The sequence below is a fragment of the Delphinus delphis genome, chromosome 13 (assembly GCF_949987515.2).
Source record: "Delphinus delphis chromosome 13, mDelDel1.2, whole genome shotgun sequence".
Classification (NCBI taxonomy): Eukaryota; Metazoa; Chordata; class Mammalia; order Artiodactyla; family Delphinidae; genus Delphinus; species Delphinus delphis.
Window position 1 is genome coordinate 27,015,732 of NC_082695.1, and position 12,044 is coordinate 27,027,775.

Sequence of the window (12,044 nt, forward strand, 5' to 3'; positions counted from 1 at the left end):
ACAAGGCCTGTGTCTCTTGTCAGACAGCAGGCTCTCTGCTGGGACACTGGGACTTTTGGCCACGTGAAGAGCTGGGAGAACTGTTCCAACTGGGCCAGTTCTTATGAGCGCTCCTGGCCCTGCCCCGTTGCACCTGTGGTGAGAGTAGAGGAGAGTCCCTGTGTGCCAGGCTCTTGAGTTCTTATCACAAACATTGGTAGTTCAGCACTTGTTTATTCCAGCCCTTGCGGCCCATTTTGGGGGTGAGGGGAGAGCAGGCCACAGGAGCCCACGGGGACAGGGGTCTTGTACCCTCTGTGGCTACTGCCTGAGTATGCCAGGCCGGGCAGGGCAAGGACTTGGGGAGCCCCAGGATTCTGCCCATGATGCAGTCGGGGTGCTGTTCTGGAAAGGCTGGTTTCTGCTGCCCCAGAGAACTAAGAAGCAGGGGAGGCCCTGGTTTCTGGTGGGGTGTCACCTGGGGGCCCTGGTGGGGACTGGACAGGAGGATCCTGGGGCTCTAGGGCCCCCATGCCATTGGGGTGCTCCACTCTCTCAAACAGGATGAGCATCTCACAGTGTGGGGTCTGCGGGAACAGGTCCACGGCCACAGCCTTAACTGGCCGGAACGGACTGCCCTTCACCCGGTTCGACGGGGCCCTGCAGAGGCTATATAGGAGGGAGTGCCATGGTCAACTGCGTGGGTACACAGGGTCTCCTGGGGTGAGGCCCCATCCACCCATGCCCCACACTCACTCCACAAAGTTGCCCATGGCTGCTCGGGGGTTGCAGGAGACATATAGGAGTCGCTTGAGGTTCTCAGCTCTGCGGACAGCCAGGATCACTTTGGAATCTGGGGAGGCACAGACCCCTCAAGGGAGAGTCCCCAATGGCTCCCCCTCAAGGAGCGGACAGGGGCCCGAGACCAGGCAGCCTAGTGGGCCACCCTCTGCCTCCCCACACCACCCCTCAGGTGGACACCACTCACGTAGACCGGCGCGGGGTGGGTCCAGGATGGCCATGAGCTGCTGGGATGCCAGTCTGCTCACCAGTGCAGGCACCAGGTCCTCGGCCCTCCCGCAATGGAACTCAACGTTGCTCAACTCTGGAGGTGACCGAGCAGCGGCCCTGCCATGAGGCCCGGGACACCCCCTAGAGATCTGCCCGGCCATGTCCAGAAGCCCCCAGAAGACACCTCAAGAAAACCCTTCCCTGCGGGGCAGCCCCAGGCATCGTGGGCGCACAATAGGTCCACACGGTAGGGGCCCTTTCTGCCCCCACCCCGTGAGCCCTAGGAGCCACTGGGTGGGTCCCAGGTGCCCTGTGGAGGGACACACAGGGCCTGCCACCCACTCCGAGGCCCGCTGGCTCTCACCGTTGTCCAGGGCATTCACCCGGGCGTCCTCCACAGCCTCCTGGCACAGCTCGATCCCCACGACTCTCTTTACCTTCTGGAGCAAAAACAGGGCAGACTGATGGCACCCTTCCCCACCCCTGGATCTTTTGGGGGGCAGCGGAAGAGAACCTGGAACAGTCTGAGATTATCTTAGGGGGGTCATGACAGACAGGACGGGTGATGACACAAGGGTGGGGTGGGGGAGAGCATGCTCTTGACCGGGGTAGGAGGGCTCACCCGGGCCAGAGCCAGGCCGATGGTGCCGGTGCCGCAGCACACGTCCAGCACCGTGCTCCCTGCGTCCAGCTGGGCCCAGTCCTGGATGAGCGTGTAGAGCACCTCAGCTGCGGGGGTGTTCACCTGGGCGTGGGTTACACATCAGAGCAGCCTATCCGCTGCCCACCAGCCCCCCACTGTCTGCATCCCCAGGCGCTTGTGCTCTTGATTGCCCCCCCACCCTGACTCCCTTCTCCACCTCTAACTGCCTGAGGGCCCCAGGGCCCCTCCGTCCACACCCTGTCTCCCGGCCCAAGAAAGCAACTCAATGCTACCCCCCACCCACCTCCTCGAAAGCTGGACCCATGGGACCCCTGCAGCAGCTGATACCAGACCCCACCAGTGCCAGAGCCTGGTGTCGTGCCCACAAGCCACCCTCCCACAGGGTGGTCACCAGGGTCTAGCGAGTGGCCACGGTTAGTAGCCCTTCTTCCAGGTGGCCAACCTCACAGCCCTGGCAGCTCCCTGCCTGGATGCTCTCCCCTCTCTGCTGCACCAGCCCGGAGCCCAGGGATCTGGTCACCTGGAAGAAGGCGTGAGGGGAAATCCGGAAGGTCAGCCCCAGCAGGTCCTCGCGGATGCACTCGTCCCCGGCCACGTGCTCCAAAGGCAGGCCCTCTTGGCTGGGGGTCTTTCTGTGGGCGGGAAGGTGGGTCTATTGGTGTCACCAGTCCTCAGAGAAACCCGCCCAGCCCCACCTTGACTACCTACCGCTGTCCCTCCTCCACGAAGTAGAGGCAAGTCACCCCGCTGGTCTTGCCTGACCCCTCCATGAAGTGCTGTGCCAAAGAAGCCTTCAGCCCCTCCAGCTCCTCAGGGCTCAGATTCTGGAGCAGGCAGTAGAAAAAGCCCATGAGACTGTGTCGAAGTCTGCTCTGGCCCAGACACCCCTCCCCCAGCAAGCCACCCGCTTGAGACCTGCGGGTGGAAGTAGGCAATGGCCATGGCTTGGCCACGGCGGCTGATGCGCACGGTCAGCTGCTTCCAGTGACCCGAGTATGTCTCCGGGTCATACGCCGAGTAGGGAGTGGACCTGTGGGAGCCACAGATGGCCCTGAGTCTCTGACATCTGCCGACCAAGATAGAGTGAGCAGCGTCCCTGCTCTCTCCTCCAGCCACACCCACCAGACCCCCCAGATAGGACCCAAGTCTTCTGCTCCCAGACTGCCTCGGGATGTCCCGAAGCCACCAGCCCAGCCACGTGTCCTCACCGGATGAACTCCTGGAAAGCCTTCACCACCTGCTTGGTGGCCCCAGGGATATGCACGGTGTCGAAGGGGGCTGCCACAGCACACGTCCCGCCCTTGTACTTGCCAAGCCGGCAGCCGACTGTGTTGTCTTCCCCATCCACCCCAACACCAACAAGAAACTCACATTTGTTCCGATACTCGGTCTGCAAGCAGAGAAGGAAACAGAGATGCCCACCCTTACCCCAGCGGTCCAGCACTCGTGCACGGAGGGTGCACAGCAAAAGACAGCAATGACCAAGGCCCTGGTTCCCCCGCAGGCCCTGGCAGCCCAGGGCAAAAGGCTGACAACTAACAAGCACTTGATGAGAACCATAAGCAGAAGCGCAGCAGAAAGAGACATGGAAGAGCCAGGAAGGAGGAGCTTCTGTGAGAGCAGAGGCCCTGACCTGCTGAGGTGATGGCCGGACCCCCTCCAGTGGGCAGCAGGCCTTGTTGTGTTTGTGCCTCTGTAAAAGCAGCCAAGGGAGCAGGGCGCGGTTGGTGCTCCCGATTTCCCTGCGGGGCAAAGGAGGGGCAGAGGTCAGGCTCCAATTGCCCAAGCACCTGGGCCCCTTTTGGGGACCTCACTGTCCCGACCGGTAACACAGGGTTTTTACTGGTTGGCTCCCCAAAGGGGTATCTGAGCAGGCTGAGCGCACAGGGAGCCGCCGATGGGCGCTCTGCCCAGGAGTGCCTGCACCCACACTCACTTGGCAAGCTTCTGCAGCACCTGCTCACACTCCAACCGCTTCCGTTCAAGCTGCTCCGCGTAGGGCATCGTCCAAAGAGGGGTCACCACATCAGCAATGCACGTGGCGGGGGTGGTAGGCGGCTCCCCTTGGTCCTCCCGCTGCCTCTTCCGGGCCAAGGGGTCAGCCTTGGGCCTGGCGAGGCGCACGCTGAGCGGCCGGCCCTTCCACAGGGCGCCGTGCAGCACACACAGGGCTTTGTCGCGCTCGGCGGCGCTGCGAAAGGTCACGAAGGCGCAGGGAGGCTGCCCGAACAGCTTCGTCTTGTGGGGCTGCAGCCCGAAGCGGCCCAGGAAGCGCCGGACGTCGCTAAAGCTGGCGTGGCGCGGCACGTTCTGAAGCTCCAGCTTGAAGATCTCCGAGGTGAAGAGGCCAGCCCGGATGTAGCCGTAGGGCCCCGGCTGAGCACCCGGTCCCGCGGCCCCGGCCCCCGTGGCCTGCTCCTCCCCCTGATGGGGGCCCGGGGCCGCGGGGCTGCCCGGCGCGGTGGGGCCGTCCTGGACGGGGCCCCCCACGCACGCCCGGCCCTGCGTGGAGACAGCAGACAGGCGGGCTGGCTGGGGCCCGCGCGCTCCGAGCCTCTCCCTCCCCGTCCCATGTCACCACCCGCCCCCGGCTCCGCCAGGGTCTCCCTTCACCGTACTTCGCCGTCGAGCTCGTCACCCATCGTCCGCTCCGTCCGCCTCCTCGTCCGGGGCCTGGCACACGGGCGGCGAGCGGAGAGCGGCTGCGACTCGGGGAGGCCGGCCCTGCTCCGGCCCGGGCAGGGGCGGGACTCGTACCCTCTGCGCTCAGGTCCGGGTCCCGGGCACGGGCTGCGTAGCCAGCCAGGCAGGGTCCCGCGCCCGCCGCTCTCCTCGCCTGCCGCTCTCTCGTCAGCCGGCGCGCGCAGCTGAGGCGGCGCGTCTCTATCGTCCCCGCTTCCTGCGACGTCATCGCCACGCGCCGCTAGGACCCCCAGCACTGTCCGCGAGCTCTAGGGGCGCGCGCGGCCGCGGACGGAAGTGCGCGCGAGGGCCGCCGGGAGTGCGCGCTCCCCGGCCTCCGGGCGGGCCGGGCATGCGCTGCGGGCGTTTTGGCGGGAAGCGCGGGGCGGGCTGGACAATGAGAGTGTCCGCCGCCTGAGCCAATAAAGCTGCGCTGGTTTTGAATCGCGGCGCGTTTCCCGCCGCCGGGGTCAGGGGTCGGGGTTCGGGTCGCGGGGCGGAGGGAAGAGAGGGCGGGCGGGAGGTGCCGGCGCCAGACGCGGAGGAAGGAGCTGCGACCAGTCGCCGAGAGGCCGCGGAGCCCGCGACGACCGAGCCAGCCGAGCCGCCGCCGCCGCCGCGCCCATGGCGGCCGCCAAGGTGGGCCGGGCTGGGCGGGCTGGGCCGGGGGCCGGGCGGGCCGGGGCCGCTGCCGGCGGCCACGTGGGAGGCCCGTGCCGCCGCCAACCCCCGCCGGCCAGCGGGCTCAGGCGCGGGGCCGCGTGACCTTGGGGCGGCCGGGCCTCGCTCTCACTCCTGGCCGCCGGGCCGCGGGCAGGCGCAGGCCTCCCGCTCGATCCCCGAGGGCCCCGCACCGAGACGGCCCCCGCCCGCCCGCGGCCCGCGCAAAGCCCCATTCATCCGGTGCTGGTCCCCGAGCCGCCACCGGCCTCCGCTCCCGCGCGGCCCGGCGGGTGGCCTGTGGCGGCGGGGGCCCGGGGGTGGCCGTGCGGCCCGGTGCGATCCGGCCGAGGAGTCGGCGAAGGCCTGCGTTTCTGGGCAGAGCCCGGGAGCTAAGTCTGGGTGTCTTATCCTCCCGAGTTATGGATTGCCAAGCCACGTGCTCCGTGAGACAATCTAAAACATGATCCTTTGTGCTCTACAGTTAGTTCTTTGTACTGGATTAGAATTCTGTAGGTCTTGTGTGAATTCTTTTGAAATTTAAACGTAATTTTCCCAACCTAGGTATAACTGCCGGCAGAAATGTGAGTCCTGTATAAACGCTAGCAGATCCATCACAACTTTTTTTCCTCTTAAGCAAGAACACAGATTTTTCTCAACCAGTAAAAACTCAAAGGGTTGCTTTGTTTTAACGGTAGTGTTTCTTTCTAGGCCCTCTTTTCTCCATCATCGTGTCCTTAGTCTGTGCGTGGCAGTACCAGCATCTGCATCTTGCAGATGAGGAGCCTGGGGCAGTTTCTCCCCGGCACTGGGAGTTTCAGGGTTTAGGGAGACCAGTCAGTCTGTGCAGGTGTGGTTGTTGCATCTGGGGGAGGGTGTCGGAGTCCGGTGTCTCACTGCAGATCCCAGAGAAAAGCTTTGGGTTGAAAGGCTTTTTTAATCCCTTGCTTTGTGGTGAGGCCCTTCCCTAGTGGGGATGATGGCTGTGGCCACTGGTGAGCTCTGGCATGGCCAGTAGGGTCACATCTCCACCCTCCTCCACAGGACACGCACGAGGACCACGACACCTCCACCGAGAATGCCGACGAGTCCAACCATGACCCCCAGTTTGAACCAATAGTTTCTCTTCCTGAGCAAGAAATTAAAACGCTGGAAGAAGATGAAGAGGAGCTTTTTAAAATGTAAGTAAGTTGGTGTCTTTTCAGAAGTAGGCATTTTTAGTATAAGATAGTAAGTGGATTTTACGGGTGTCAAGATCTTGGCTTGACCTTTAACCACACGGAGAGTTTTGTGATGGCTACTCCCATGTGGAAATCAAGGCTGTTGTTAGAATCAACTCATTCCTAGGTCCTGGGTGTCCCTGCTGCCCTGAGGCCAGTCCTGGGGAGGGCATGGGCACTCCCAGGTGTCATGTTACCACTGCTCTGTCCACAAGGGACATCTCCCCAAGACCCCTGTCCTTGCCACCCTTGCCTCTAAGACTCTCTCAGAGACCCCTGCTGCTGGTTGAGCATTGGGTCTTTACTATTATCTTTTTTCCTTAAATGTGGGGGTATTTTGAAGTTTATGAATTTCCAATTCAATACTTTTAGTATACAAAACAATGCCTGGAATTACAAATGAGAGTGGGCGGTGCTATAGTCATTAAAGTTACTCTTTAAAAATCATACGTGATTCTTGGTGCTTTCAACAAGAAGCTACGGTGGCCGTGTCACTTTGAAGCAGTGGTCACAGAAGCCGTGCATCCAGATGCGTGCAACAAAGTGACGGCACCGCGCGGACACGCAGGATCGCAGGAGACGCTAATGTAGCTACAAGTTAGTGGAAATCAGGGGGAAGCAGACTCTCCACCCATTCAAATTCTGTCCAAGATGCCAGGTTATGGTTTGAGTGCTTTGCTGTGGGTCAGGGGAGGGAAGCAGAGGGGATCCCAGCACTGCGACTCCTCCCTCTAAGGCAGGGAGGCTGGAGAGACCAGCCCCTCCCCACCACTTCCAAGGGCCTGGGGAAGGAGAAGCTGTCTGCACCCCTTGAGTCTCAGAGGGTGCTGGGCGGCTCCATAAAGACACTGGTTTTCTGGGTCTCTGATCTGCATAGAAATGCTGCTGCACTTCCTGGCATCCTGAGGGGGGTGGGGCCGTCATGATGGGCCTGGGGCTTCTTCTTGAGGATGCATCTCCCTTGACAGAGTTGAGTTCGGAGAGCAGAGTCTTCCACAGGAAAGGGACCGGCTGAGCTGGGGTCCTGTGGGGAAGCAAAGGGCAGGGCTGCTCTGGACAGGAAGGCAGGCTGTTGGGCCAGAGCCTGGCGGCCTGAGCAGAGGCCTGCAGTCCCGTCTTCCCAGCAGAGGGAAGGCTCCTCGGCTCCTGCCTACTTCCGTGCTGCCCTTGTGGCGCCGGGGACGCCAGGGAGCCCCCCGTCCCATGATTGCAGCCTTGCCCAGGACGTGGTGGGCTCTCTGAGAGGTCAGGTCTTCCTGTTGGAATACGTTGCAACTTCTAGGAATTTTTTTTCTTTTTTTATTGTGAAGTAAAAACCTGGAGTTTGTTGAGCCGCCTCACTCTTTTGTTGATATCTTGACTTGTGGTTCTGGGAGTAAAAAGAAAGGCAAGGGTGTCTCGTGATGCCGCGGGCGCAGGCTCATTTGTCCCCTTCCGTGCTTGCCTAACCCCTCGCTCAATGGCTTTCCTCAAAGGCGGGCCAAGCTGTTCCGGTTCGCTTCAGAGAACGACCTCCCGGAGTGGAAGGAGCGGGGCACCGGGGACGTCAAACTGCTGAAGCACAAGGAGAAGGGGACCATCCGCCTCCTCATGCGCAGGGACAAGACCCTCAAGATCTGCGCCAACCACTACAGTAGGTGGCCCCGGGCACAGTGTGGGGCGTCCAGGGAAAGCCACCTGCAGCTTGGCTGGCGAAGGGGTGACAGTAAGATTCCCCCCATTTCAGTCCCTTGGTTATTGGGCTGCTCTGGAGCCGCGAGTGTGTGTCTGGAAGCAAAAGTGTCCGGTGGGGCAGGGCCCCTCCTCTGGGCACACAGGTGACCCTGGCAAGAACCAGAGGGAGCAGCCCTGGAGGGTGATGTGGCCAGATGAGCAGGGAGGGCCCTCCTGGCGCCACAGTCCCCCTGGCCTTCACGGGCCAGACTCCATGTCCCTGCCCCATGGTCCTCCCACCCTGCCCAGGCCATTGGCTCTGGCCTGGTCCTTGTCTTCCAACCCAATTTAAGGTGTTTCCCCGGGGGTTTTCCCTGACCCCCTGCTTTTCCCAAAGCCAGGCCAGTCACTGGGTTGTTTGCTGTGAGCTGCAGGTGGGTCCCAGGCCTGGTGCCCTGTAGGAATGCAGGATCACTGGGTGTCTGTGGGCTGGGATGACGTTCTCGGTTTAGAATGTGACGTATTCCTGGGGCTGGGCATGTCCTGTATCTCAGGAGGCTTCTGCCAGGGCCGTGGGGTGAGCGTGGCTCTGGGGTGCTCCTGTTTCTTGGGGAGCTCGTCCCCCTTGAGTCTGTGCGAGGTCTGAGAAGATGGACAGCTGTGCTTATTCCCGGCCGTGGCTCAACCTTCTGTGACGTACGAGCAGGTCACGAGGCCCTCAGTGTCCACTTCTGGTGGCCTCGTTCCCCGTGGTGTCCCTGGACAGTGCAAGGCTGAGAGTGGTTGCCCTGGTCTGACCATGGCCTTCCTGGGTGATCACTCCACTTCCTGGCTTCTGCTCCTCTGCCGCTCCCCACTTTCTGTGGGCCAGGTCCCAGATGGAGTGGCCAAGCATGGACACAGCCATGTGGTGGGTGCCCTTCACTGGAAGGGCTGGGCGCACCAGGCCTTGTGGCCCATGTCTGCGCTGGGTCTGGGGGCTGCTCAGACAGGGGCAGGGCCGTGGGGCTGGGTGTGAGCAACCATGGTGGCATTGGAGGCCTTGGCTGAGTTGAGATTGGAAACCCTCGCTGAGGTGTCCTCGTGGTCAGGGAATGGGCCACCCTGTTCCCAGATTCAGGGCGGTCCTGGTTTTAAGTGAACATAGGATGTTTTCAGAGGTTTGAGTAAAATCCAGACCCCACAGAACTTTGTCTGAGCCTGGTTGGCAAACCCCAAACCAGGCCTGTTTTGCCCCAATTCGGGCCTTCAGGGGTCAGGGTGGGTGGGCCAGCTTGACAGCTGCACCATCCTCATGGGGCTTCTCTCTCCAGTCACGCCAATGATGGAGCTGAAGCCGAACGCAGGCAGTGACCGTGCCTGGGTCTGGAATACCCACGCAGACTTCGCCGACGAGTGCCCCAAGCAGGAGTTGCTGGCCATCCGCTTCCTTAACGCCGAGAGTAAGCAGGCCTGGGCCAGCCTGCCGCTGCTTCTTAACGGTGTAGCGGTTTGGTTGCAGACGCCAGTGCTGTTGCTTTCCTGGGAGAGTTGACGGCAGCTGGGAAGCGTGTGGTGGGGACTGTTCCTGCCCTGCCTGATGGGCCCTCGGGGAAGGGATCTCGGTGCCCTCGAGGTCTTGCCCAGACTCTTGAGTCCATGACAGTGTGGTTCCTTTGCTGAGTTCACAGGGGCCTGTGCTGGCAGTCTGCCCAGGGCCGACCTGTTCTCTCACCATGGCCTGAGTGCCAGCAAGGGCAGTGCCCAGGCAGACCTCTCCCCTGCTGGGACATCTTTCCAGCTCGGGTTGTCAAAAGCAGCACCCAGTGGGCCCTGGGGCGTTGGTTGGGTGCTGGGGCTCAGCACCCCAGTAACTGAACATCCAGTGCTGAGTGGACCTCGCCTCTCCTCTGGGAATGGGGCCTGCAGGAGCAGAGAGCAGAGCGCCTGTCAGGAGCAAGGCTACCCTGCCCTGCCCAGATGGGTGCCAAGTCAGGCAGGGAGGTGGAGGGTTGGGGCAGCCTGGGATAGGCCTTATGAATCTTGGAGTTTCAGACCCACCAGGACACGTACTCCTCACTGCTCAGGGACCTTAAGGGGGTATCTTTTCTCACCTCTGCAGATGCACAGAAATTCAAAACGAAGTTTGAAGAATGCAGGAAAGAGATTGAAGAGAGAGAAAAGAAAGGTGCCAGATGCCCATGGGGTGGCGGGCGCCCGGGGGGGCTCTGCAGACTCACTCTGCACCTGACTGCAGCCCCAGGCGGGTGCTTTTTCTGTCTGCCACAGCAGCATTCCGGGAGGTTGTGACCACTTTGACCTGTTAAGGGCAATGCAGCCACCCCGGTACACGGGTGCTTTCTGAGGGGCAAGCCAGCCACTGGGGCCCCGTGCACGTGCTTTCTGGCCTGGCCTAGCAGCCAAGTCACGACGTCTCCTGGAGTCTCCCAGGGGCTGCAGGGGCTTGGAGAGGTCCTCGTGGTCACCTGCTTACTCAGGGCCCCATGCTGGTCGCCAAGCATCCTGAGTGGGGTCCCAGGCGTGAGCACGTGTTTACCTGGAGGCACACAGGGAAGTGGTCTGTCCGCTGCCACGGGGCTGGGCAGAGCGGTGATTCTTTCTTACTGCATTCCTGTGTCTTGGCAGGATCTGGCAAAAATGATAGTGCCGAGAAAGTAGCTGAGAAGCTAGAAGCTCTTTCGGTGAAGGAGGGCAAGGAGCCTGAGAACGAGACCAAGGAGGTAGCTGAGGAGGAGCAATGAGTCGGCTCCCGTTGTGTTCTTTCTCCCTGTCTTTTCCCTTTTTCTTTTTTTAAATTTTGCCCTGCACCCTTCTTTTTGGTTTGTTTTTATTCTGTTTTGTTTTTACAAGGGACTTTATATAAAGAACTGACTTCCAACATTCAGGTTGTTTTTTTCTAAGTTTTTGCCGTAATGAAGACGACTTCAGAAAATCCATTACCCAGTCGTGAGAATGTACTGTGCTAACTTTCTTTTCCATAGTGGAAACACTTATTTATAGTCATCAAAATAGCAAATAAACAACACGTTTGAAACTTGCATGGAGGCAGGACCATGTGTGCGTCGGCCCCATCCTGGGACAGTGGGTTCCTGCCCCGTTGGCTGTCACACACGCTCTGCTGTGTGGCCTTTGGGCCGCGGTGCGTCTGAGCTGGTGCTGGTGGGGCAGGTGGCCTGGGGAAGCCAGTGCTGTCCTGGAGACCTAAACAGCCCTGCTTTGCCCCATGGCCAGGAGCAGGGAGGTTTTTTCCTGGCCTTTGGGGGAGAGAGGAAGCCCACCAGGTCCCCTTGGCTGCGGCACAAAGAGACCTAGTGGGTCCCCTGCCTTCGGCTGGGCATCTTTCGTTGGCCCTCAGTCCTGGCAGAGCCACCCGTCCACAGCTCGCACATCTGGCCTGGTGCTGGGTGCAGGCGGGGCTCAGCCCCACAGCCATCCTCGGAGAAGACCTGTCTACGTGCTCCTGGCCCTCCATCTGGGTGGAGGCTGGGGACATCTGCAGGAGCTTTCAGTAAGGGAGGACTTCAGGGCTGCAAGCGGGTTAGTGCCATTTGGAGTTTGTCCTGTAAGGCAGGTAGGCCTAAGCAGCAGAGAGGTTCTCCAAGCACACGGTCTAATGGCCTGTGTCCCGGGAGACCACCCGGGCTCGGAGGAGCTCCCACAGGGGAGGGGAAGGAGCCTGGCAGGAGCCGACCCTGGAGCACCTATCAGAGGCTTCCATCATGGCCTAGCCCTGGCCTGTCTTCCCTGTGTCCTGTGTCCCATTTAAACCTCACTTCCTTGGCACCTCTGGTGGAGGCACCTCCAAAGGAAGCCAAACTGAAGACCTCGCTGGCCTTGGTCACGTGCTGGCATCCCAAGCCCTCGCTTGCTCGCCAGGCACCTGTGGTGGTCCTTGCCTCCCAGGGAGGCCCAGGGAGGGACATGGAAGCTTTTGCACCTCCCCATTTCAGTCGTGATGCTGGTGGAGGTCACGATGCATTGACCGGAAAGGCTGGTGCTGGGCCGTGGTCCTCCAGGGAAGGGTGGTCAGACACCCCTGCCAGCACAGAAGGGACGTGGAACGTCTCTGCTTTGGGCTGTAGTACATGGTGAATTCCACTTGCTGTAAAACGCCAGGCTGACTTCCCTCCTCTTGGGTGAGGAGATGTGTCTCCAAGGGGGGAACCCTGAGCGGG

At 61.2% G+C, this 12,044-nt stretch overlaps 2 protein-coding genes and 1 non-coding gene across 4 annotated transcripts; 2 read left to right on the forward strand and 1 right to left on the reverse strand.

Moving 5' to 3' along the window:
• Positions 1-189: 189 nt before the first annotated feature.
• On the reverse strand, positions 190-4,566 carry TRMT2A (tRNA methyltransferase 2 homolog A). The gene is made up of 12 exons (XM_060028584.1): positions 4,273-4,566; positions 3,591-4,156; positions 3,288-3,396; positions 2,863-3,044; positions 2,570-2,684; positions 2,363-2,478; positions 2,175-2,286; positions 1,613-1,735; positions 1,355-1,430; positions 968-1,084; positions 736-832; positions 190-648 (listed from the first exon to the last, which is right to left on the reverse strand). The coding sequence occupies exons 1-12, from the start codon at positions 4,294-4,296 to the stop codon at positions 417-419; spliced, it is 1,869 nt and encodes a 622-aa protein (XP_059884567.1). The 5' UTR covers positions 4,297-4,566; the 3' UTR covers positions 190-416.
• Positions 4,567-4,833: 267 nt separating this feature from the next.
• RANBP1 (RAN binding protein 1) lies at positions 4,834-10,909 on the forward strand. 2 transcript variants are annotated; one of them, XM_060028585.1, is made up of 6 exons: positions 4,834-4,975; positions 6,041-6,177; positions 7,692-7,849; positions 9,183-9,311; positions 9,971-10,036; positions 10,495-10,909. In XM_060028585.1, the coding sequence occupies exons 1-6, from the start codon at positions 4,961-4,963 to the stop codon at positions 10,608-10,610; spliced, it is 621 nt and encodes a 206-aa protein (XP_059884568.1). In that variant the 5' UTR covers positions 4,834-4,960; the 3' UTR covers positions 10,611-10,909. The 2 variants fall into 2 exon arrangements, with proteins under 2 accessions (XP_059884568.1, XP_059884569.1); XM_060028586.2 differs by having other exon boundaries at positions 4,835-4,975; positions 6,041-6,181.
• On the forward strand, positions 10,079-10,204 carry LOC132436679 (small nucleolar RNA SNORA77). The gene has a single exon (XR_009521836.1). It is a non-coding gene; the product is annotated as a small nucleolar RNA SNORA77 (small nucleolar RNA).
• Positions 10,910-12,044: the final 1,135 nt, after the last annotated feature.

What these genes read in the sequence shown, in the direction of transcription:
- TRMT2A (XM_060028584.1), bottom strand. Translation starts at nt 4,296, where the DNA reads ATGGGTGACGAGCTCGACGGCGAA. An exon ending in CCCCTCACGCCTTCTTCCAG is followed by an intron (nt 1,736 to 2,174) that starts GTGACCAGATCC and finishes ACCCACGCCCAG; the next exon opens with GTGAACACCCCCGCAGCTGA. An exon ending in CCCACCCCGCGCCGGTCTAC is followed by an intron (nt 833 to 967) that starts GTGAGTGGTGTC and finishes GTGCCTCCCCAG; the next exon opens with ATTCCAAAGTGATCCTGGCT.
- RANBP1 (XM_060028585.1), top strand. An exon ending in GAAGAGGAGCTTTTTAAAAT is followed by an intron (nt 6,178 to 7,691) that starts GTAAGTAAGTTG and finishes CTTTCCTCAAAG; the next exon opens with GCGGGCCAAGCTGTTCCGGT. An exon ending in TGAAGAGAGAGAAAAGAAAG is followed by an intron (nt 10,037 to 10,494) that starts GTGCCAGATGCC and finishes GTGTCTTGGCAG; the next exon opens with GATCTGGCAAAAATGATAGT.